At 39.9% G+C, this 24,390-nt stretch overlaps 1 protein-coding gene across 1 annotated transcript in view; it reads right to left on the reverse strand.

The window, feature by feature from the left end:
• Nucleotides 1-19,431: 19,431 nt before the first annotated feature.
• GAP43 (growth associated protein 43) overlaps nucleotides 19,432-24,390 on the reverse strand; it is a 101,405-nt gene continuing 96,446 nt past the window's right edge. Inside the window, exon 3 of the mRNA XM_046002776.1 lies at nucleotides 19,432-20,133. Within this exon, the coding sequence (XP_045858732.1) occupies nucleotides 20,045-20,133 (89 nt within the window). The 3' untranslated portion in view covers nucleotides 19,432-20,044. The remainder of the gene's footprint in view (nucleotides 20,134-24,390) is intronic.

The following is a 24,390-nucleotide window of genomic DNA, read 5'->3' on the forward strand; positions in this document are numbered from 1 at the left end:
TCTGGAAACGGACTTCCCGTGTTTGGTTTCTGTGTCTTTCATATGTTGAGGACTTCAGGCAACTCACATAACCTTTCCGTGCCTTTCTGTGTTCATCTCTAAATGGCAACAAAAGTAACGTTTATTTCATATTATTATGAGGATTAAATTTGGCCGTATATATAAAATACTTAAATGAATGCCTAGAGCATAAGTACTCAATAAATACTAGTTATCCTTGCTCAGTAAATATATGTTCAGTAAATAGAAAGAAATGTTATAATAGTATCATATCATCTGGCTATAGATTAAATTAAATGGAAGAATTCCTCGGAGAAGGGAGGACAATTTTTAGAACCTAAAGAAATAGTATTAATAAATAGTTCAGGGCTTTTTTTTTTTTTCTGGATGCTGTTTTGCTATCTTGCTTGCTACTCCATCTTCAAGTTTTATGTAGTTTTTCCTTTGTGCACATAAATGCAATTTCCGAGTTTCTTCCCACAGGAATTCTTCCATATGGATTTATAGTCTGATTTCATATTTATATAAGCTTACAATGAGCAAGTAGTATGGTTTTTACTTAATTTATGCTCTTAATTTATTTTTAACTTATTCATTTAATTGGGGACGATTCATGGGTTCTCCAAGCTTGACATTAGAGTATCTATATTCTGCCTGCAAAACACTTTTTTTGGTTCACTTTTTAAAGAATGATATTAAGGGGTGGAACTCTCAAACTTCCTTTAGCAGGAGAGGCAGAAAAATAAAAAGAGCTTGCTCTTTGGAATCAGAGTGGGCTTCAAATCTCAGCCCTTCCAAGAGAGGCTTAAAATTATTTCATTTCTCTGAGTCTCCATTCCTCCATTCCCTTCTCTCTCAGAAAGGATTATATTTACTTGAAAATCTCAAGATTGTTAGGGTCCCTGGCACATAATGGGTACTCTGTAAAGGACAGCTACTAAAAGGGGTTGGCCTTTATTCTAGAAAGAAATTCATGTTTGGTAGATAGGCTGTAGCTTTTAAGTGAAAGCACTATATATAAATTGATCAAAGTATTGATTGATTGGTTGGTTGATTGACTATCTGCTTCCATCTCAGTAAACCAAGATTAAAATCCCTGGGGGGACCATGCTATGCTCCTATGTGATGGCTTTGTCACTCCTACGACCGAGAGGGGCACATGGATTGTAGTAGGAAGAGAGCTGGATGAGTGGATGTGAAGGTAGAGCAGGGGTCCAGAGGCTACACATGAAGGTGCTATTTTGAGAAATGTGAGGTCAATTCGTATTTTATTCTTGTTTGCTGACCCTTCACCAAGCCCCTTCCATGGAGACAATTGCTTAATCTTCTTTTGAGCCTTGGAAAACTCTTATCTAGCAGAGAGAACAGACACAGGCAGAGAAATGACAGTCACATCCCTTGTCCCAGAATGGGCCATTTCCACACTCCTTTTCTTTCAGATCTGGGGAGAGCAGGCATGGTTCCTGGGGAGACAGAGCACTTTCCCTCCCCTCCTAGAGCTGAGACTAAGCACCCGCCACACCAACCAACCCACACATCTTCTGCACCTGCTTCCTCTCCTTTCTCTTCGAGGTCTCTTTCCTAATGGAGGAAAAGGTGAGCATGGAAGAAACTGCTAAAGGCCCATGAATATTTCAAAGGGAAAAGCCAAGGGACTCCATTAAACCTTGTACACTCGTCTATAAATGGGGAAAGAGACTGAATAATGAAATGCTTAGAGCTGCTAAGGATTTCAGAACAAGACAGGCAGATATGAAATAAAATGCTTCTCACCATGACAAATCCTCCATTTCCTCTCCAGCCTTCCCTCACAGCCAGTTCTCAGACTTCCCACGTTCGTGTGTCCAACCACACAAAGCGGCGTGGGAGGTCATATAGGACAGTGGTTAAGACCTTTCCAGTCTAAGAGTCTCAGTTGGAATCTGGTGTCTCATATTGACTGGCTGCATTACCCAGGATGGTACTTCACTTGCGTGTGAACATGAAAAAATTCAGGATCAGGGGACAGTGATAACGATGCCCACTTTAGAATAGTGTGACAAGAATCACGTATGACAAAGCACATACACCTCAGAGCACAGATTAATTGCCTAGGAAATGATTTTCCTTTGTGTCATGTATTCCTCTTCTACATTCTTTTCCTACATGCAGAGAAACCGTCGTCTTCTCCCAGCTTCTTAACCAAACTCCAGCTGTGCAAATCCTCTGCCCATCGGTCAAGTCAGGGGCCAGCCCTGGCATTTCCTGGAACCAGCAGTCTGTCTGCCTGACAGAGGCATCTGTGGCAGCAGACCCAGTCCTTTGTCTAATGGCCCTAGGGAAACCAGGCTTTTAAGCCTACATATGCATGCAACAGGCTGGACAGCCTTCATTAATAGCGTCTGCGCTGCCAGAAACGGTTAAATCAGCAGGTGCAGAACAGGCGATACCTTCTGCTTTCTGGTCTGGTGGGAAAATAAGCCTCTTTTCTTCCCCTTTCTTGAGCTACCTCCACACAATGTAAAAAATCACTTCTGAATTGTCCAAGATCCACATTTGTCATTATCAACTCGGAGTCCCAGTAGGTATCTCTTTTAAAGGCTGGCATTGCTAGAATAGAAGAAATGGGAACTATCTTCCCAGTGATGAGCACAGATACTGACTGAGCTGTTTTGGAATCAGTTAATCAGTAAAGCAGCCTTCAGATTCCAGAATTTTCTCTGAGTCATTGAAAAATACTGCGGTTCCTACTCACAAACTGTCCTCATTCCATTCACTCGACCAGAATGTCAAAGACTGGGTGGCTTCTGAACAACAGAAGTTTATTTCTCAGGTCTGGAGGCTGGAAGTCCAAGTTCAAGGTGCCAGTGTGGTCAGGTTCTGGAGAAGATGCTCTTCTGGCTTGCAGACTGTTGACTTCTGTGTCCCCACGTGGCAGAAGCGAGCTCTGTGGAACTTCTTTTGTAATAGCACTGATCCCATTCCTAAGGGTTCTCCCTTCATGACCCAAGCAACTCCCAAAGGCCCCACCTCCTAATTCCAAAATATAAGATTTTCAACATAATAATTTTTTTAGGTAGGGAGTGTGACACAAGCATTTAGTCCACAACACAAACATTATTACCTGATTATTTATAGTCTTGGTACTGGAAGCTGGCAATGCAAAGAACATTTTAGTTGTCCCTGCCCTTAATGTCTTGGAGTCTAACAGACAACTGAATTTAGTATCTAATGGGCAACTAACCAGCATAAAACAAAGCAGGTGATTATAATGTGGTGGAGGGCTAGCACAGAAGCTATGGCAAGACACATGTGGGAGTTCCCTAAAAGTGGATGGGGGAGTCAGGAAAGACCTCTCAGAAGTAGCAGTGGTCGAACTGAGTCCTGAAATGTGAGTACGAATTAACCAATTGTTTGGTACATGGCACAAGTTTCCACTTTCTTCAAAGAAAGTTCTTTCAAATAAAAGACTACATACTTGATCTCCTATCTCATCTTTTTATGAAAATTCCCCCCAGCTCTTCTATCGAAAATTAATCTCCCCTGTTTTTGATCTTCTGTAGCTGATTCATGTATATCTATAGTTTAAAGCTAAAACTGGTATGCAACTATTTCAGTTCTTTTCACTCCCATCGGAATTGTAGTCTTAAGAGTAGAGGTTTCATCAAGGTGAATTTTACATTTCTAATACTTCCTGTTAGATTTTGTCAAAGGTCGCCCATCTAGAAGACAAAAACCATGGATTCTACTTCTGGTTCTGAAAGTGTTGGCATGACTTGCTGAAAATCTCATGAAGAACAATTGCCAATTTCAGTTGCCCCATCCATAAAATGGGGATAATATCCCTCTTTTACCCATCACATAGGATTTTGTAATGTTAATGGTAGAATACTTATAAAATGCTTCCTAAATAGTAAACTACTATAAGATTGGTTTACTGAACATGCCTCTTGGTAATTGCCTTTTACTTAATATAATGCTAGACATTCTGTGCATTGCTGTCTGCATTACTCAGGATAGGAGAGATTAGGCTGTAGTAATGAACCTCCCCAAAAATCTCAGTCACTGAAACCAACTAAGAAATATCCTTAGTTATTTAACTTGTCCCCCTAGGCATGTGTGGAAAATGACAGCTCTGTTCTATAGTTACTCAGGGACACAAACAATTGGCCAAATACCTTGAATGCTACCAGTTGCAGAGACATGAAAGAAAGAATTTGAGAGTTTCCCATGGGCACACACTTGCTTCTGTCAGGAAGTCATTACTACTTACAACTCAACGGCTAGAGCTAGTCATATGATCCATACATAGCCACAAGAAGTACAATCCTAACCTGTAGCCAGAAGGCAGAGAGCCATGGGGAGCTGGTGAACAGCAGGAGTGTTCTGGTGGTGCTGGGTATTAATGGTCCACTGCCTTTGAGTAGCTCAGAGTTTCTTGAAGAAGATGGACAAATAAAGACTGCACCATGACTATAAAAGAAGAGGTGACTTCATGGAGCCAAAGGGCACAGAAAGTGGACTGATTCATTCCTTCAAGAAACATTGATTGAACACCTACACTGTGCTTGGAACCAGGGATCCCAAGAACCCAATTCCCGCCTTCAAGCATCACATGGTCTTGACTAGATAAAGAAATAGACAAGAGCATGAATTAAGTGCCACATTTGTGCCAAGCTCGGGGGTATATTTCTGATTTAATCCTCATCGTGATGCTACAAAATTGCTAGTATCCCCACGTTTTGTGAAACCCAGCCAACTCCAAGGTCCCTATGTTATGGTAACAGAGCTGAAATCAGAACCACATCTGTCTATAACAAAAATAGTGCTCTTCTACCTGGTATATAGACTCACTGGTCAGAGAGAAAAAAATGTGTAAGCAGCAGATTACAGCATGGGAAATATAACAGCAGGAATAGTGTATGTATTGTGTACTCTGTGGGCCCTGGAGAGGCAACTAAATGCCTGGGGAGTATCTAAAAGGTTTCTCCATGGAGGTGACATTTTAGCTGGGGTTTTTGAAAGATGAGTCAATATTTGTCATGCAGAAATCAATTCAGTCTAAGTAGTAATAAATGGGGCTTAAAGAGGCAAACAGCCAAGTTGTTTATCTAATGTCAAATGTTCCTACAATCACACATTTCCATCTGTCTTCCTTGCCACCAACATCCTTCTAAATTACCAGATTCATAGCCCTACAGCCACCCTCCATTTCTCTCTCTTTTCCACCTTTTCCATCCCATTGGCAATCTATCACCAACTTCAGCTAAATTCTTCCTTTTGTTATTTCTCAAGAGTGCACTAAAAAACCAAATCTCTGAGAAGGTGGTTGTCTGGAAGACAGAAGCATTGGCTGGCATAATCATGAACCTCCTCTCTGCTTACCTTGCTGAAATAGACATGTTTCCCCATCGTCTTCAGAGCTGAAGTCAATGTCATGCAAGCAGGGCAAAGCCATTTATCTCATGTAGCTACAGCCACTGCCAATTTAGCCCTGCCTGGTGCCAGCACAGGGAGGAGGAAGAATGAAATGTGATTGTTTCTGAAGGTGTAAGATAAAGCTGGAATAACAGTAAAGAGAACGCTACTCATAATAACGATGCTTCAGCATTTCCCCACACAGGTTTCCCTCTTTTAGCTCCTCACAAAAATGTAAGGAAATATTTTTTTAAAAAATTCCTTTTTCTTTTGCTAAGTTAACCAACTTAATGTAGAAGAGATGGAGAAAGAATAAGTACAGAATATGAATATATATTTTGAGGACTCTGGATTTATGTTCTACTCAATCTCTTCACTACTCCACCTGGTTATACCAATTAGAATGTGCTCATTTCTTTTTTCCCGGTAGTCAGCATTATAAATTTTATCAGCAACAGAAAATCCAGCTATTCTTTCTTTTACTTATGAAAAAATATGAAATAGAGACCAAGCAGTTAGAAATGATCTGGAAATTTTGTCAATTATGTATGATTTAGCTTGCTAGTACTTTGTGTGACTTGAGAATCTCTTGGGTAAGGGCTTAACCTGGTTAAGGAAGATTTAGCCAGCAGTCAAGGATGTGGAGGCAGGTGCCATTCTGCAGGTAGCATTCTATTTCCTCATTTTTTTTTTAAAGATTTTATTCATTTATTTGACAGAGAGAGAGAGAGAGACAGTGAGAGAGAGAACACAAGCAGGGGGAGTGGAAGAGGGAGAAGCAGGCTTCCCGCTGAGCAGGGAGCCTGATGCAGGGCTCAATCCCAGAACCCTGGGATTATGACCTGAGCTGAAGGCAGACACCCAATGACTGAGCCACCCAGGTTCCCCCCCATTTTAATTTTTATTTATCTTTGTTAAAGAAGCAGTTGTTTAGAACTATTTTATTGGTCTTTTGTGTGAAATGTCTGTTCAAGTATTCTGGCCAGTATTTAATTGAATCATATATGTATTAAATTTATATGATATAATATTATATATACACATATATATGTATTCTAACTATTTATTGTAAGAATTTTTTGTCTATTCTGGATAAGTCATTTTTCAGGTTATATTTTTATATATCCGAGTATATCAAAGAATTCTTACAACTCAATAGTAAGAATACACATGAAATACATAGAAATATATATAATATACAAAAATTTTCTCTCAATCTCCAGCTTGTCTATTCATTTTCTTTATACTATCTTTCAAAGATCAGATGTTTTGATGGAATTCATTTATCAATTTTTTTCTCTTATAAATCATACTTTTTGTGTCCTATATAAGAAATCTTTGCCTATTCAGGATTACAGAAATTTTCTCCTACATTTTTAGGTATTTTATAGCTTTAGTTTTTACCTTGCATCTTCAAAATGCAGTTTGAATTAAGTTAAATTTTGTATATGATTTGATGTAAGAGCTGAGGTATATTTTATTCTATACAGGTATCTATCAGTCTAGTGCCCTTTTTTGAAACAACTGTCCTTTCCCCATTGAATTACCTTGGTTTTTTATCCAAAATCAATTGAATATATAAGTGTGGGTCTATTTCTGAACTCTATTCTCTTCCTTTGAGATATGGCAACATCATACTGTCTTAATTACTGTAGCTTTATAAAGTGAATTTTAAAATCACTAGTACAAGCTAGTTCCTTTTCAAAATTACACTGCCTACTTTAGGCCCTTTGCCTTTCCAAATAAATTTTTAAATCATCTTGCCAATCTTTCCTTAAAAAATTTTTTTCTGGGATTTTTATTTTTAATCATCCATGAAAGGCGAATTAAAAGTACAGCGAGATAATTTTACACATCCAATACAATGGCTTAAATTATAAAGACACAACATCCAGCATTGGTGAGAGAGGATTTGGAACAAATAGAATTCTGCTGACATTGATGATTAGGATGAAAATAGTGTAACCACTTAGGAAAACAGGTCATCAGCTCCTTAAGAAATGAAACGTTCACTTCCAATGTGGTCCAACAATTTCAGTCTTAGTTATTTACTCAAGAGAAATGGAAACAAATGTTAACAAAAAGACCTGTACATAAATGTTAATAACAATTTAATTCCTAATAGTCTCAAACAAGAAATAACTCAAATGTCCAACAACAGGTAAGTGGATAAACAAATTATACTGTATCCATACAGTAGAATAATGTTCAGCAACAGAAAGGTCTGAACTACCGGTACTTCTGGTACACTAAGCAACATGGATGAATTTCAAAAATATGCTGCTTGAAAGAAACCAGACACCATGTGATTCAGTTTTTGAGAGAATCTGGAAAAGATAATTCAAATATATAGTGATAGAAGAAGGATCCATTGGTGTTGGGGAGTTGGGATAGGGTTGGAAATAGATCAGGAAAAAGTTAAAAAGGAATTTTGGAGGCATAATGGAAATGTTCTATATCTTGTCATAAGGATTACAGATTACACAGGTGTACACATTTTTCAAAGCCTATGGAACAGTAAACAGTTAAAATATGTGCATTTAATTACATGTATATTATACATCAATGAAATTGCTTTTATAGTTAATACTGTTGATTTCTGTTTCCTTCTTGAAACACTCTTCTTTCTCAAGAATTTTACACTTTCATGGTTTTTCCCCTGCCTTTCTGGCTGTTGCTTCTTGGTTTCCTTTACTGGTTCTTATCTATGAATGCTCTGGGGCTTGGTCTGGAGCATTTTCTCTCTTCTCTCTCCAGGTCAATTGAAATATTCTCTATAATACTTAACTTTTATAGCTCCTGCTTAGCTCTTTCATCTATGTTAGATACTCCTAAAACTATCTTCCTATTTGGCATCTCCAATTAAATGTATCCATAGGCATCTCAAAATTAACATATGCAAACTAAACTCATTTAATCTTTCAAGCCTGTTTCTCCCTCCCTCTTCGCTTTCCCAGAAAATGGCACCGTTGTATGCAGTTGCTCAAGACAAGAGTTTGAGAAATACCTTTTATACCTCCCTTTTCCTTACTCTCCAGATAGTCTGTCAGCAAGCTTTGTTGAATCAGCCCTTAACCATATCATATGTACTTATCACCCTTCTCCAGAGAAATAGAGCAAATAGGGCACGTGTACAGAGAGAAAGAGATTGATGGTAAAGAATTGGTTCACATTGCTGTGGAGGCTGACAAGTCCAAAATCTGCAGGGTGTGCTGGCAGGCTGTAGACTCTGAAGTGTCAATATTCTACTTTGAGTTTGAGAGCCATCACGCTGGAGAACCAGGAATAGCTAACTTTCCGATTTGAGTCCAATCTGTTCAGACCTTCAACTGATTGGACAGTAGGTTGAAGGTCTGAACAGATAAAAATCTTGACCCTTCCCTAAGTAAGAGAGAATTCTCAGCAAACAGACTGATATTTCCAGTTTTCTTCTTAAACCACAAATCCAGTCTCTAAAATTTCTGTAGTATAAGGTTCGTAAACTTTTTTGTTCCCTAGATCCTTTGGCAGATGACTAAGCATTTGAATCTGTTATTCTCTTGTATGTTGAGGTCTGTAAAGGTGACCACTCTAGGAAGGACTTCTTTCTTCTATTTCTTCACAACAAACTTCCACATCACTAAAGACTAAATGTCTCTAATTTCTCCCCCTCCTCCAGGAAGACTTTGTTAATGTCTGCACGGTTTGGGTGCACCTCTGCCTGGTTTTCACAGCACTGTTCATCCACAGTAGGCATCACAACCTTGCACTGCCCTCGTTTTACCTTGGCACCCTTTAGTTTTCTGGACCACATCTTATTTCTTGCAGTATTTCCTTTGTTTGGGCAGTACAAGTGTTTAAGACATTTCTGTGGAATCAACCCATGAAGACTTGAACCTGGAGTAGCTTCTAGACTGAGCATGAACAAATAGAGGAAGTGATCCCATGTGAATTGCCCTGGCAATAGCTTTAAAGTAACAAATGAGGTCTTGCTTAATACAACACAACATGATATATTAGGTCCAACTTAGGCCTCACAAAGACTATTTGGAGAAAGTCAAGCTAAAAGGGGGGAAAAAATAAAACCTGACTTTGTCTTTTCAAATATACAAGAAAGCCCCCTTCCAGGCAGGCTTTGGGTGCTGGCTAATCATCCCTATTTTAAGGGCAAAATGAGCTCTTCCTCTTTCCTAATTCCTTTGGAAGAGATCCAGGATAGAAACTAGTGACAACTGATTCTGTATTATAGCTGTTAAAGTGAGCCTTCTGTGTTTTTGTTTTATTTTTGTTTTCAATTTTTAGTTTCTTATCTCACTTTCTGCATCTTATCAAATTATCATAAACATGCATATATATATGCACGCACATACATATTATATTTATGTGTTGTATGCATACATACATACTCACATATATTCTGCTCTGGGCAAGAAAAATATACTAATTTTTATTTCATTCAACACCCACTCTATTTCAGCATAACAGTAATATACCCAGAGTAAATATTTTAAAATATTTGTTCAACATAGTTTGCTAATAGTAAAGGATTCATGTTCGTTAAGATAAATAATTACTCTCATACCATATGCTGTTTTGATATAAATTAAGGTTTGATATTTGAGAGAGACACCTGTGATTTCAAGACTAGGTCACATTTGAGATCCTGTTCTTCTAAGCATGTAGCATGTTTTATGACTCTAAGTCAGAGTTTGGGACTGGAAAAAATATCATTGGCATCCCAAACCTCCCTTCCCATCTCAGCTCTGTATTATCATGTGTTCCTCCTCTGTAGGCATAATGGTGTTATATCTCAGCATTTTCAGTTTATGCATTAAATCTTGAAAATATGTGATAGACATTTGGTGGGGGGAGTGATATATTATATACTTGGATAAAAAATCACCATGTTGGGGGGCCTGGGTGGCTCAGCGGGTTAAAGCCTCTGCCTTCGGCTCAGGTCATGATCCCAGGGTCCTGGGATCGAGCCCTGCATAGGGTTCTCTGCTCAGCAGGGAGCCTGCTTCCTCCTCTCTCTCTCTCTGCCTGCCTCTCTGCCTACTTGAAATCTCTGTCTGTCAAGTAAATAAATAAAATCTTAAAAAAAAATCACCATGTTTATGCCACAGAAGTGAAAATTTCCAGGGGCCAACAGAAACCAGGAGCATCACCCAGGGGGTTACTTACATGGAGGAGGTGACTGGAACTGGGGCAAGCATAGGGGGCTTGGTATATCAGGAATCTTCTAAGTTGTACATGGCAGAAATATAATTCAAACTCACTTAAGCACAAAAGGGTATTATCACAGGTAACTGAAAAGTCCAAGAATAGTACTTGCTTCAGGCATTGTTAGAACTAGGTGACCAGATAATGTTACCAGGACTCTGTCTCTTGCCATTTTGTAGGAAAGCTTTCTCCACATGGTGAACAAACAGCCATTTATAAGAGAAAAATCCCAGAGGAGGACTCTGGTCATTCTGGTACCTAAGCTAATTGCCAAAAATAGGAGATGTGGGGGCGCCTGGGTGGCTCAGTGGGTTAAAGCCTCTGCCTTCGGCTCAGGTCATGATCTCAGGGTCCTGGGATCAAGTCCCGCATAGGGCTCTCTGCTCTGCAGGGATCCTGCCTCCCCCTCCCGCTCTGCCTTCTTCTCTGCCTACTTGTGATCTCTGTCTGCAAATAAATAAATAAAATCTTAAAAAAAAATAGGAGATGTGATGGTCTGATTGGCCAGGCCTGGTTCTAATATCTATTCTCCATTGAGGAGAAGAAGGAAAAGATCCAGCGTCAGCTGCATTCAAATTAAGTGGCATAGATTCAAGATAAGGAAGAGGTAGTCTATTACAGGAAGAGGGTGAAAAGGTGTGGTGTACTGATGTCCACTACTAAATGATGTGAGAAAGTGGTCCATGGATGAATGCTATAGTTAGGAGAAACCAGTTTTAAAAGTGAGAAGGTCAAAAAGTATGTGCTAAATACAGACTTAAGTAAATTTTGTGGTTGCCATGTTGAGAGAGATTACTCATTTGCTGTTTACTGAGTTTCTATGCAATGCCCTCTTGTCTTATGAGCTGAAGACAGAAACAAAACCGTGGAAGTTCTTAACTTCATGAAGCTTACATTGTAATGACGGGAAACAGGTGAATAATACAATTGCATAAAGGATATCATATTTATTATTGATTGATTGATTGATTTTAGAGAAAGAAACTGTGAACCTGAGTGGTGGAGGGGGGGGAGGGGCAGAGGTAAAGGGCAGAGAGCGAGAACCTTAAGCAGGCTCCGCATCCAGCATGGAGCCTGACATGGCGCTCGATCTTACAACCCTGAGATCATGACCTGAGCTGAAATCAAGAGTCCCACGTTTAACAGACTGAGTCATCCAGGCACCCCAAGGAAATAGTATTTTAAATGAAGATAAGACTTGTCCCCACCCGAAATACTTTCACAGGAAAGGGTAGTAGAAAATATTGAGTGAGCTGGGCATGCAAGGCTTTGGTGAGAAGATGCTGTTTGAGAAAAGACCTGAAAGTGGTATCTAGGGAAAGGACATCCCCAGCAAAAGGGGACAGCAAGTGCAAAGGCAGTGATGCGGTAATGGAGGGCCAAGATGCAGAGTCAGGGGTGGAACAAGCAGGGACAGGGGAGAGACTGTAGCCGGAACCTCTCAGCCATCCATTATTTAGTGACTGAATTGCAACTTGTAAGATTGACAGGGCCATTGTTGCTCCAAGTTCATGTGATATGTGAGCGTGCTGAATTCTCAGAGTAGTACTTCTTCCTCTTCTTAGACAAGAGCGTTAGTTGTAACTTGGAGCTCCTGTGGGAAGTTTACAAAAGTAAAAGAAGGGAAAGGGAGGTAGAAACTGACAGGCAAGAATCAAAGTCCGCTTCTTCATTTATTCATTCATCCATTTGCGTGTTCTTGAAGCATTTACTTGATCCACTTGCTATACAAGCTATACAAGCATCCACTTGCTATTTTCAGACACACTGGTAACCAGAGTATAAAACTGAGTAGAACAAAAATCCCACACCTAAGTGGTTTACAGTCTGGCAGGAGTCGTCTACACAGACAGGGTCGGCTACCTTGGCAGGGGGTGGGGGAGGAAGGCAGGATTCATTGACCCAGGCTGATAGGAGGTCAGAAAGTCAGCAAGGGCAGCTCTGCAGAGCACTGTTGGTGATCTCCTGTGGGAAGGCGGGAGCTGTCTACCACCCCCCCACCCCCCCCAACCCCCCCCCCCCCCCCCCCCCCCGCCCCGGGCTGGAGGTGTGGTTTTCTCTGGCTACCACTAGACATTCCCCCTCACTCACTGAACCTCCCAGCATCTCCAGGATTTTCCCTGCCCCCACTTACTCAAGGTAGAGGGGAAAGGCTCCAGAGGGTGGGAAAACAAGGACAGAGAGACACAAAATTTCTCCTTTTGTTTCTATCCTGCATCTTATTTTTCCAACATGGTGGAAAAGAAATTTTTATTTTTTTAAGATTTAAAAAAATTTTTTTAATTAATTTATTTTTTCAGCATAACAGTATTCATTGTTTTTGCACAACACCCAGTGCTCCATGCAATACGTGCCCTCCCTATTACCCACCACCTGGTTCCCCCAACCTCCCACTCCCGCCCCTTCAAAACCCTTAGATTGTCTTTCAGAGTCCATAGTCTCTTATGGTTCGCCTCCCCTTCCAATTTCCCTCAACTCCCTTCTCCTCTCCATCTCCCAATGTCCTCCATGTCATTTGTTATGCTCCACAAATAAGTGAAACCATATGATACTTGACTCTCTCTGCTTGACTTATTTCACTCAGCATAATCACTTATTTATTTGACAGAGAGAGAGAGAAGTCACAAGTAGGCAGAGCGAGAGGGGGAAGCAGGCTCCCTGCTGAGCAGAGAGCCCGAGGTGGTGCTCCATCCCAGGACCCTGAGATCATGACCTGAGCCGAAGGCAGAGGCTCAACCCACTGAGCCACCCACGTGCCCCAAAAAGAAATTTTTAAAAAGCAGTGGTCTCCCTCCCATTTTTAAAAAAAATCTAAGCAAGAGAGATACCTTCTTTTTTTAAGTCCCTCAGTATAAAGTGAAATATTCCTCTTTTTATCTATAGTTTAAACATACATTTGCACTCATGGTGAGTTAATAAACAATCATTTAGTCTCACAACACTTAGTAACCATTAGCTCCAGGTTCTAAGAGGCCCTGTTGGATCAGCTTCTCTGCCAACACCAGATTTGAACCAACCAAGTCTAGTTTCAAGGCCCAGCGCTTCCAAGACAGTAAGAGATGGTGAAAGCCCAGCCAGCATCGCAAACCAGTGGTTTGGTTTGGCAGGCCAGCGTTCTTCTCCTTTACTTTTTTCAAGTTTATTTCCAGAGTATTTAGGTAGGGCATAAATTCTTCATTTTGCCACAGCCCCGACCAGCTTCAGACCACTTTATATTGCCTATGTCCCCATGTTTCACCCTCTCTACGTTCTCTTGAGAGTGAGGAAACATCGTAAAGTAATTCTATTAACTTCTTGGGAATATTAGACCTCTCACTGTCTCTCTCTGTCAAATAAATAAATAAAATCTTAAAAAATATGTAGGATAATGTTCTAATAAGTGTATATGTATAGAGTTGCCCATTTTCCCCTTTACCTCAGGCATCTGTAAAGCACTGGGAAGCAGTAGTGGGAACCAGGGATTTTTTTTTTTTTTAAGATTTTTATTGATTTATTTGACACAGAGAGATCACAGGTAGGCAGAGAGGCAGCCAGAGAGAGAGGAAGGGAAGCAGGCTCCCCGCTGAGCAGAGAGCCAGATGCAGGGCTGGATCCCAGGACCCTGGGATCATGACATGAGCCGAAAGCAGAGGCTTTAACCCACTGAGCCACCCAGGTGCCCCGGAACTAGGGATTTTAAAGTCCTCTGTTGGTCATCTAGCAATCTGTCTGAAAATGTCTGTCTGGTGTGGAGTACAAGTTTACAAAATATGTGCAGCATGAGCCCATTTTAAATATATATATATACATATATATGTATACATATATAGAGAGATAAATTGATACGTGGATAGAAAGGGAAGAAGGCAGATAAGCAGGCAGACAGATTATATAAAGTTGTATCTCTAAATGTTAAAATGCTCAGTTGTGGGTAGCAAACTGGGGAGTATTTTTATCTTCCTTTTGTTTTTTAATATTTTTTACCTCTCTACAATGAAACAGTATTATTTGGGTAATTAAACAATAAAATTATTTTAAGATTCTTTCGACAACTCCATGTGCTTTCACAGTCTGATCACATGTGATACAATGTTAACCAGAAATGTTTTTCTTGGTATGGACGCATCTCACCTCAACAAAAAGGTACTCATGAAGGTACCATCTGCAACACTAAATATGCTGCAATTTCCAACAGTGACCCATACCTGTAATATAACAAATCAAGTAATCAATCCGCTGGAAAACACTCAAAATATGTTTGCCGCCTTAGTAGACTTCTCCAAGAACATTTAGTAGCTCATCATTCTCATAGCTATACTCTTGCCTTCCTTGCTGTTGACGGTGAATATTTTTCCATAAAACAGGACAAAATTGCAATTATGTCAGAGTAAATATGTGACTGAAAGAGGTGGTGGGTGTGGATGCAGGCCTTACCGACATGATAGGCAGGCATGAGTTTTAATCCCCTAGGAAAAAAGTTAGGTGAAGGGTTTTTTTTTTGGGGGGGGGCTTGTTTCATGTTTTTGAAATAAAGAAAGCCTGCATTTCTAATGCTTATTAGCTAACATTTAGCTAGAAGGGTCACCAATCATTAAATTATTTTTATAGGCAGCTTAGCAGAAGCTGTGTTTCCATGACAACAGACAATGTATGGAAAGGTTAAAAAAAAGGTAATGGGATTTGTGGTGATCTCAATAATACTCTGTGGAAATCATTCATTAATCTGATTTTCCTGTTTCTCAGGCTTCCATGCCAACTGCAGAACTGGATTTTCTGGGGCTGGCTGATGTTGGAAATGACACATTTTTGAGAGCTCCCAAGTGCCTTTTTTTCCTCAGAAGTTGAGACAGAGAGTTTAAGAATCCCTCCCTGATCTCTCTATGAGCTGAATATGGGCTGGGACCACTGTAAAAGACCCCCTAGAACACCTAGTACTGACCAAGGAAAGTGAGGGTCTGGTCGGAGCAGCAGGCACAAGTTTATCTCATAATTTGATCATAATTAAATATTACATGAGGAAAAGAGATACCAGCCTGCTTCCCAAATTCCTGAACTAAGTCATGGATGGATGATAGTGGAAAAAGATTGAATGATGGGCAAAGTGAGTAGAATCATAGGAATTGTATTACATCATGACTGAACATTTTAGACCCAAATAATACAGCTCAATCAAAAGATTACTTCATGTAGACATAGCTGTAGTTTTGCTATCAGTAGAATATTGGGAATAGTGCCCACAATATGGTTTTATTACTATTTGAAAGATTCACCTGTTGATGTTGAGGCTTTTCTACTTGTCTTCAACCTAGTTTTAATTTTTTAAAAAGATTTATTTATTTATTTTAGAGAGAGAGAGAGAGGGCACACAAGCTGGGGGAGGGGCAGAGGGAGAGAGAGTCTTCAGTAGACCCCCAGCTGAGTATGGAGCCCAACTCAATGTTCAATCTCAAGACCCTGAGATCATGACCTGAGTCAAGATCAAGAGCCAGAGGCTTAAGTGATCAAGTCACCCAGGTGTCCCTAACTTTCTTTTAACAAAAATATGAGAACAAATCTATACCTTTATTAATTTACTTTTCAGTCAGTTTATTTATTTATTTATTTATTTTTAAAAAAGGTTTATTTTGTTTTAGAGAGCAAGAGCACAGTGTGGGGAGGCCCTGAGGGAAAGTGGGAGAGAAACTTGAGCAGACTCTGTGCTGAGAGTGGAGCCTGATGTGGGACTCGATCTTACAATCCTGAGATCATGACCCTGAGATCATGATCTGAGCTGAAACCAGGAGTACAGTGCCTAACCAACTGCACCCCCGGGGCACCCCCTTCTTTTGTCTACTTCTAAGAACAATGTATACCTTTTTTTTTTTTAATGGAATGAATTAGCCAGTAACATTGCATGAATCTAAGGTGTACGGCATTTTACTTTGATATATTTCAGTATTATAAAATGATTGCCATTGTAGCGGTATTTATCACATTATGTAATTATAGAACAATATTATTGGGGCGCCTGGGTGGCTCAGTGGGTTAAGCCGCTGCCTTCAGCTCAGGTCATGATCTCGGGGTCCTGGGATCGAGTCCCACGTCGGGCTCTCTGCTCCGCGGAGAGCCTGCTTCCCTTCCTCTCTCTCTGCCTGCCTCTCTTGTGATTTCTCTCTGTCAAATAAATAAATCTTTAAAAAAAAAAAAAAAGAACAATATTATTGTCTATATTTATTATACATTGCATTACATGTCTATGGCGTATTTACTGCTTCTTACAATTTATACCCTTAAAAACTATCAGTCTTATGTCAGTCAGTTTAAATCCTTGAGAGGTGCAACATCACACAGATTCTGTGGCCAGGGGCTTGAGCAGGAAAGTTGTTTCAGAGTTTGACACGAACCATGCCACTCTTTGCATGAGCACAAGTTACTTTTCTCCAGATTATTCTGGTTTAGTTTATTTTGCCACCAGGAGTCACTGTGCTGTTCTTTGCTTTGCACACATAAGCACATCTCTTGCCTAGATAGAATTTGGTTCCATCGAGTATAATCACCTTCAATTTTAAGACGAGCTGTGTGCTCCCTCTGGTTCCAGAGACCCCACTTACAGCCAACAAAAATGTCCTTGGACCAGACTTCCAGACATATTTGTTTTTTTAGGAGTCCTGTTCCCTGCAGGCCTCCACAGGTTGCAAGATGGGGGAAAGATAAAGGCCAACCTAGTTTTAATTTTTATTTAAGTACTCCTTTAAGTACTCCAGATGTAGATGTCTTAGAATCAACAAATTATGTTGCTTTCTGACCAGATTTAGAATCTATTTATTTCTGTATCTTGGTCTGTATTAGCCAGTATCACTCTGACTTTGTGTGCATTATGTATAAGTTTGAGTTGAGTCACATTGTTTTTGTGTCAGTGTGAGGACTGCAATTATCCCTGGTATATCCTTTAGGATTATTACAAGCTTCTCTGATGTATCCTCCCCCACCTTGGAAACTCTACTAAGGAACCAAGAGTTTATAAAGCAAAAAAATAGATATTCACATGTGAAAAAACAAAATCCCAACTCTGAAATAACTAGTAAGATCACTAAACAGTGTATATCAGTATAGACTTAAAATGCAGGGTGACCATGGATTCAGGGGAAGAATTTTAGAATGATACTTTGAAAAAGAAGTTGAACCATGCTAAGTCACAAGGATGTTACTTTTAAGTATAGATTTGGGGAAGAACGGAAAGCATTTATCCTACCAAAACAACTTGAAGGTAAAAGAGAATGCCTCAATAATATACTGTCAATACGACTCCAATCCATGGATGACCTTCTCCAACACCTTATAATCTCACACCTGTTGAAACCTTAATGAGATTATGATTGAGTCCCAGATCCTTGCTCCAAAGTCTTCTGTGGAAATCACACCAACCCAGAATGAAGTAAGAAAAGCTCTTAAATTTTTAGGCTATGTTACTGATGCTTTTTGACCTTTTTCTGTGTGGCTGCTTCTCCCAGTGAAAATTTCACTCAGTATCAGTGATGAGGAAAGACCTCTTGATCCAGTGAGGACTCAACCCTTATGTGACATCAGCTGTTTTCAAATTAAGTAGGTTCCAGCTCCACACAGAGCTGAGTAAAGTTACCAGGGTGTAGGTTGTTCCTCTTAAAATCACTTATTTCCACGCTCTCCATTATCGTGAAGGCTTTGAGACAATTTTATTTTCCTTGCCAGGGATTTCTATGTGTAGGTAAGTATAGGAAGCTGAAGGGAGTCCACTGGCCATGCCTGTCTATGAGGGGACTCAGGGTCAAGGCCGGGTAGGACTTGTTAGGAATTTGATCTGGGATTGATTTAGGAAATTTAGAGGGAAAAAGAACAGCAACAGACACTTCAAGATTTAGGAACATTGCTGTTTCTCATGGGAACTGTTTACCTTCTGATAGAGAGTGCTTAGAAATGGGAACTAGAAGGAAATTTGGAAAAGATGGATGTGCTAAATGTATACCTTTTCTTTACATAGTATCACCACTGCAGGAACAATGATTATAAATGATCGAGAATATGGCAGCTGCCTTGGGAGGGGTAAGTCCAACAGAAGTACTAACTTATTAAAGCTGAAAAAGATACAATGTGCTATGTCAATACTTGGATTAAAATAACTCATCTAAACAGAAGTCAGGAGTTTTCTAAGAGTTATATCTGTCTTTATAATCTTCAGTTTAGCAAAACCTAGAATAACCTTCTACTGGATACTTCTCCAGAGTCATGAAAATACTCTAAGGTGATTTGAGTAGAAGCAAACCTTAGTGCCTGTTATGAGTTGAATTGTGCCCCTCCTCCCCCAATGCACATGTGACCTTATTTGGAGATAGGGTCTTGACGGGGGTTAATAAAATTAAGACGAGGTCACTAGGGTGGGCCCTAATCCAATAAGGCTGGTGTCCTTAAAAAAGGGTAATGTGCCCATAGAGATACCCACTAGTGATGTGAAGAGACACTGGAAGAAGATGGCCATGTATATGTTGAGGAGAGAGGCCTGAAACATCCTTCCCTCCTCACCCTCAGAAGGAACCCACCCTGCCAAGACCTTGATTTTGGACTTCCAGTCTCCCAACTGTGAGAAAATAAACTTATGTTGATTAGGCTACCCAGGCTGGGGTACTTTGTTATAGTGCCCTAGCAAACTAATACAGCCCCCAACAATCCCATCAAGGACCAAAGCGATTGGTCCTGACCAGAGTCTTAGGTTTCGTCCATCTTTTCCTTATCAGGGTCATTGATGTCAGACTGGGAGGCCAGAAAGAAGATGAAATGTGAGGCACCAATATGTCAAACCAACTAATGAGAAGGTAGAACAGAAACACAGAGCCACTGGAGTTTGCTTACTCTCATGATTTATTAATAGTCAGATTGAAAAAGGAGCCTTAGAGCCGCAAGTTACGCTAATTGGCACATTTGCTTTATTTATTTATTTGTTTATTTATTTATTTTCAAAACAAACTGGGTTTTTGATTTTTTTCCTTTTTGTTCATTCCATCACATTTAAAGGAGGAAAAGAAAAATGGTTTTGAATTCACTCGATATTTTGGACTCCTCAGATGAACGGAACATTGCACACACACTTGGAACAGAGAGAGATAGAGAGGAAAGTGGACTCCCACAGGGCCACACGCACCAGATCAAAAAACTTGGATACAGTGCAAGAATTTCCCAAAATGATTGGATCATCATTACCAAAAACTCGCCATAACAACACCAAGAAACAAAAAATGTTTAAGCCACACTGTTTGACTTGGGATCTTTCCTGCTTTTTTTTTTTTTTAAATGTTTGCCACACAGAGAGAAAGAGGGCTAGTGGGTAGGAGAGGACAGACTCACGGATGTGAGCAGGACAGGAAGGGAAACTTCAGAGTGGAGTTAAGAAGAGGGTGGGGAAAGACAGGGCTCAGGAAAGGGGAGGGTGGGGACGTGGAAAGCCATTTCTTAAAGTTCAGGCATGTTCTTGGTCCGCCTCACGTTCTTCTCCTTTACCCTCATCCTGCCGGGCACTTTCCTTAGGTTTGGTTTCATCTACAGCTTCTGAGGAAGAAAACAAGGTGGGGAGGGGGAAGAGGGGGTTAGTATTTTGTCTCATCTGTTCATATGATAATGCAATGCATTTCTCCTTTTCATACCATTTCATAAGAGATTTAAGATAAAAAGAGATTTTGCTACCCCAGTAATATAATGTCCAAGTCCAGAAGATGGTACCTCCAGGAGGCTATTCAGTGACTAGTACGGATGCGCTCAGGAACAAAGTTATGTATTGGGGGAAGGAGCCACTGAACAGAAATTCCCATGGTCTTTAATCTCTCAGCCTTGTAATCAAGATATCCATAGGTAGCTCTTCAAATGAGGAATCGAAAACAATCTTATATCTCTTCTCCATCAATGTCAGGCTAATTGTGATAGAGTTTTTGTGGATCATTGACAGTCATCCCAACTCTCTCGCCTCTTATTTGTGCTGTTATAAAGAATGGGAAGTAAAACACTTGAATCTCCAGATCCCCCTGAAGCTAGGCTATCCATGTAACACAGTGATGGCCAATTATATACAGACAGAATTCCTTAGGGAGGATCCCAGAGGATGTGGTTACCCTTTACTTTTTGCTCTTCCTGATGACACAAGTATCGATCAGCACCGGGTAGTGTGGCAGCTATCTCATAATCATGAAGACAAAAACTATACACTAAGGATGATGGGGCAGAAAGATGGGGGAAAAACTGTCACTGAGTGACCTATCACTTCCATACATCTTTTTCTCAGACGTATTATTATTATTATTGTGAGAAAAATAGCTAACCTCTAAACTAAACCATAGTAGTTTCTAGTTTCTTGCAGTAAAGAACATTCTAACTGAATGAACTTATCCATAAGGCAAGGTGCTTGCTTTGCTTAGCAAGGAAGCCTGCGTCTTTTTGAAGGATAATTTTTCCTCAGGAAATAAGCAAATTTTGGGGGCGCGTGGGTGGCTCAGTAGGTTAAACCTCTGCCTTCAACTCAGGTCATGATCTAAGGGTCCTGGGATTGAGCTCCGCATCGGACTCTCTACTCAGTCGCGAGTCTGGTCTGCCTGCCTCTCTGCCTTCTTCTGATCTCTGTCTGTCAAATAAATAAATAAAATCTTAAAAAAAAAGAAAGAAAGAAGCAAATTTTCTAACTCTTCTGCCTGGTTTCCTGATAGAGTCAGTCAACTGATTTCGTATTACGGTCAGTTTACTAATACGCCAGCTAGTAGAAAGAGAATTCCTTTGCTTCGTAATCACATGTTAGTAACCTAAACTCCCTGTGTTGGGTGTCCTTCAGACTACCCCCAGTTCAATAATTTGATAGAAGGACTCACAAGACTCAGTATATAGTCTATTCATGGCTATAACTCACTACAGTGAAGGATATAAAACAAAATCAGCAAAGGGAAAAGTTGCACGGGGTGAAGTTTGGAGAAAACTATGCACAAGCTTCCAAGAGTCTTTTCCCTATGGAGTAATCCAGGATGTGCTTAATTCCTCCAGCAATGAACTGTGACATGTATGAGATGTCGTCCACTAGGGAAGCTCTCCTGAGCTTAAAATACCGAGTTCTTAGAGGAGGCTGGTCATGTGGGTACCCTCTACCTAACATGTACCAAATCCAGACTCCCAGAAGGAAAACAAATGTCCAGCATAAACCACACTGTTTGCAAAAAGAGTTAGGCACAGTAAAGATTCTTAGGGAATGGTAAGAACTCTCTCAAAATCTGAGTTGCTAGATGCCGGCCAAGGATCAACTTCATAAGCAGCCTTACTAAAAACTGAGAAATGTTGAGATCAGAGAAATCGGAGCCTTAGAGGAGACCATTAGAAGCGTTCATATGAATGTACGTCTCTTTCAAATCATTCAGCTATATATTTATATTCAGATAAAGCTCAACATCCACATCCAAACAAGACCGCCACTGGAAATACATTTTTGGAACTCATTCTTTGGAACAAGCATCCAATAATATTCTTTTAAATCCTTCAGTAGCAGAAAATGTTTCTCTCCTTGAAAATAGATTTGATTTTTGGAATCAAATGAGGCTGGTCTGTTAAATAAGGTAGCAGCTATGATGGATTATTTTAATGTTACAATGACTCATTTTTTAAAAGATTTATTTATTTGAGAGAGAGAAAATGCAATTGAGGGGTAGGGGCAGAGGGAGAGGGAGACAAGCAGACTCCCCACTGAGTGGGGAGCCTAACGTAGGGCTCAATCCCAGGACTCTAAGATCATGACCTGAGTCGAAATCAAGAGAATGACGCTTAACTGACTGAGTCACTCAGGCGCCCCTATAATGACTCATTTTTTACCAAAGTTTTTAAGTCTGATTTATTTTGGGGATTTGTCCTTGACCATAAGTTATTTCCAAAATGTAATTATTACAGTTTTAAGTCTACCTACCATTACTCATAAAGATATTTTAAGGCTATAACCTTCTAAGTTGAACATTTTCAGCATACCAATCATATTTTCCAGGAAAATTTTTGAATGAAGACTAACTCAGTTCTGATCTTCATAATACTCTGTGTACCAGCATTGTTTCCCATGGTTTACAGAACTTCGGTGCACTAATGAATCAGCTGATTTTCTGCTGGAAGAAAGTTTTCAGGTTTATTTCAATGAGGTTCATTTATAGCAATTTGGAATTCTTTTAGAGAATTTACTTTGTTCCCCAGCGCTGCCCAAAGCTTTGGATACCACAGGTATGCCCAAAGTGGTTCATTATCCTTACCACCCAGAGAACAATGTATTTAATGCCCTCTTCTAACCTCAGAAGACACAGAATATTGATTTAAAGTGGCTAGCAGCATATAGAAGGTTCAGTTGTATGAAGAAGACAAGACTTTAAGCCTTTCTTTCTAAAATAAAAACTTGGAGCTATGAGGTCATTTTGAGGGAGATTAAGGAACTTGAGAGGAAAGGTAGAAGCAGGAGAGGGAAGGTGAGAAGTACTGTCTGTTTGTAGAATAAGGAAACAACATTCCAAAAGGGAAAACAAAAGAACAAAGATTCAAGGAATCCTGAGAAGCAGCCACACTTTCTGTCCTCTGTTGGAGTGGAATCAGATTAAATCCTTCTCAATTCCCATACTTTCTCTTGTCACCCTTTGCCCTGGCCTGGGATAGAGGGTTAAAGTGGCATCCATCTGTTTCTGGTGACAGCAAGGGCTGTTGTCCACCCGCTACTAAAAGAGCTTCGATATCTACATGTTCTTTCTTCCCAAATCTTCAAAGTATTTGAAATATAATTATTTATTCATTTACTTGTTCAGTAAGTTGTTTTTGAACACCTGCAATGTGTCATACATTCTTCTAGATGTTGAGAAGAAGAGGTGAAAAAAACAGCAAATACTCTTGCTCTCACTTAAGCCTTTCAACAATACGTCTTTAACAGACAGTAAAATCCATAATCATAGACCTGGCAGGGAGAGGGGCCTCAAAGAACATCTAATCACTACACACAACTCTTCAAGGCTAGCAACAATACCATTTTGCTCAACTTTGAACTCCCCGGCATCTAGCACAGAACCTAGTGCAGAAAGGGTTCTCAGTAAACATTTTTTGAATGACAGAATGAATGCACATCCTCATTTTAAGATTTTTTTTTTTTAAGATTTTATTTATTTATTTGACAGAGAGAGATCACAAGTAGGCAGAGAGGCAGGTAGAGAGAGAGAGAGAGGGAAGCAGGCTCGCTGCTGAGCAGAGAGCCCGATGCGGGACTCGATCCCATGATCCTGAGATCATGACCTGAGCCGAAGGCAGCGGCTTAACCCACTGAGCCACCCAGGTGCCCCACATCCTCATTTTATAGGTGAGGAAACAGAAGTCCAGGTATTTCCCTAGAACCATAATTCTATGTTTTTCTCATAGCCTACCCAGGACTAAAGCCTAGAAGTTCTACTAACCTTGGTTTCCCCATTATAGCAGGCGGCCAAACTTGACAGAGGAGGTCAAGATCAAATATTTTTTTGTCAATTCAGCATTAGAAATGAGTAGCTAGGATCCACAGGCTTTTAGTGACCTACAAAATTTCTGAGATTAAAAATGAATTATTGGCTCCAAAATTTAAAATAAAAACCATAAAATTAAAACTGATGAAGTTCAATTATTTGACCACAAAAGGGAACATGTCAGTCAGTTAGCTGGAACTCAATTTAACTGAATACATACAATCATATATACATTATATTTTATATGAGAGGAGAGGGTTTTTAAAAATTTTATTTACTTGATATTACTGAATAATGAAAAAAGGGGTTGCCTTTGTGTTAGAAG

Source organism: Meles meles, chromosome 4 (genome assembly GCF_922984935.1).
Source record: "Meles meles chromosome 4, mMelMel3.1 paternal haplotype, whole genome shotgun sequence".
Lineage (NCBI taxonomy): Eukaryota > Metazoa > Chordata > Mammalia > Carnivora > Mustelidae > Meles > Meles meles.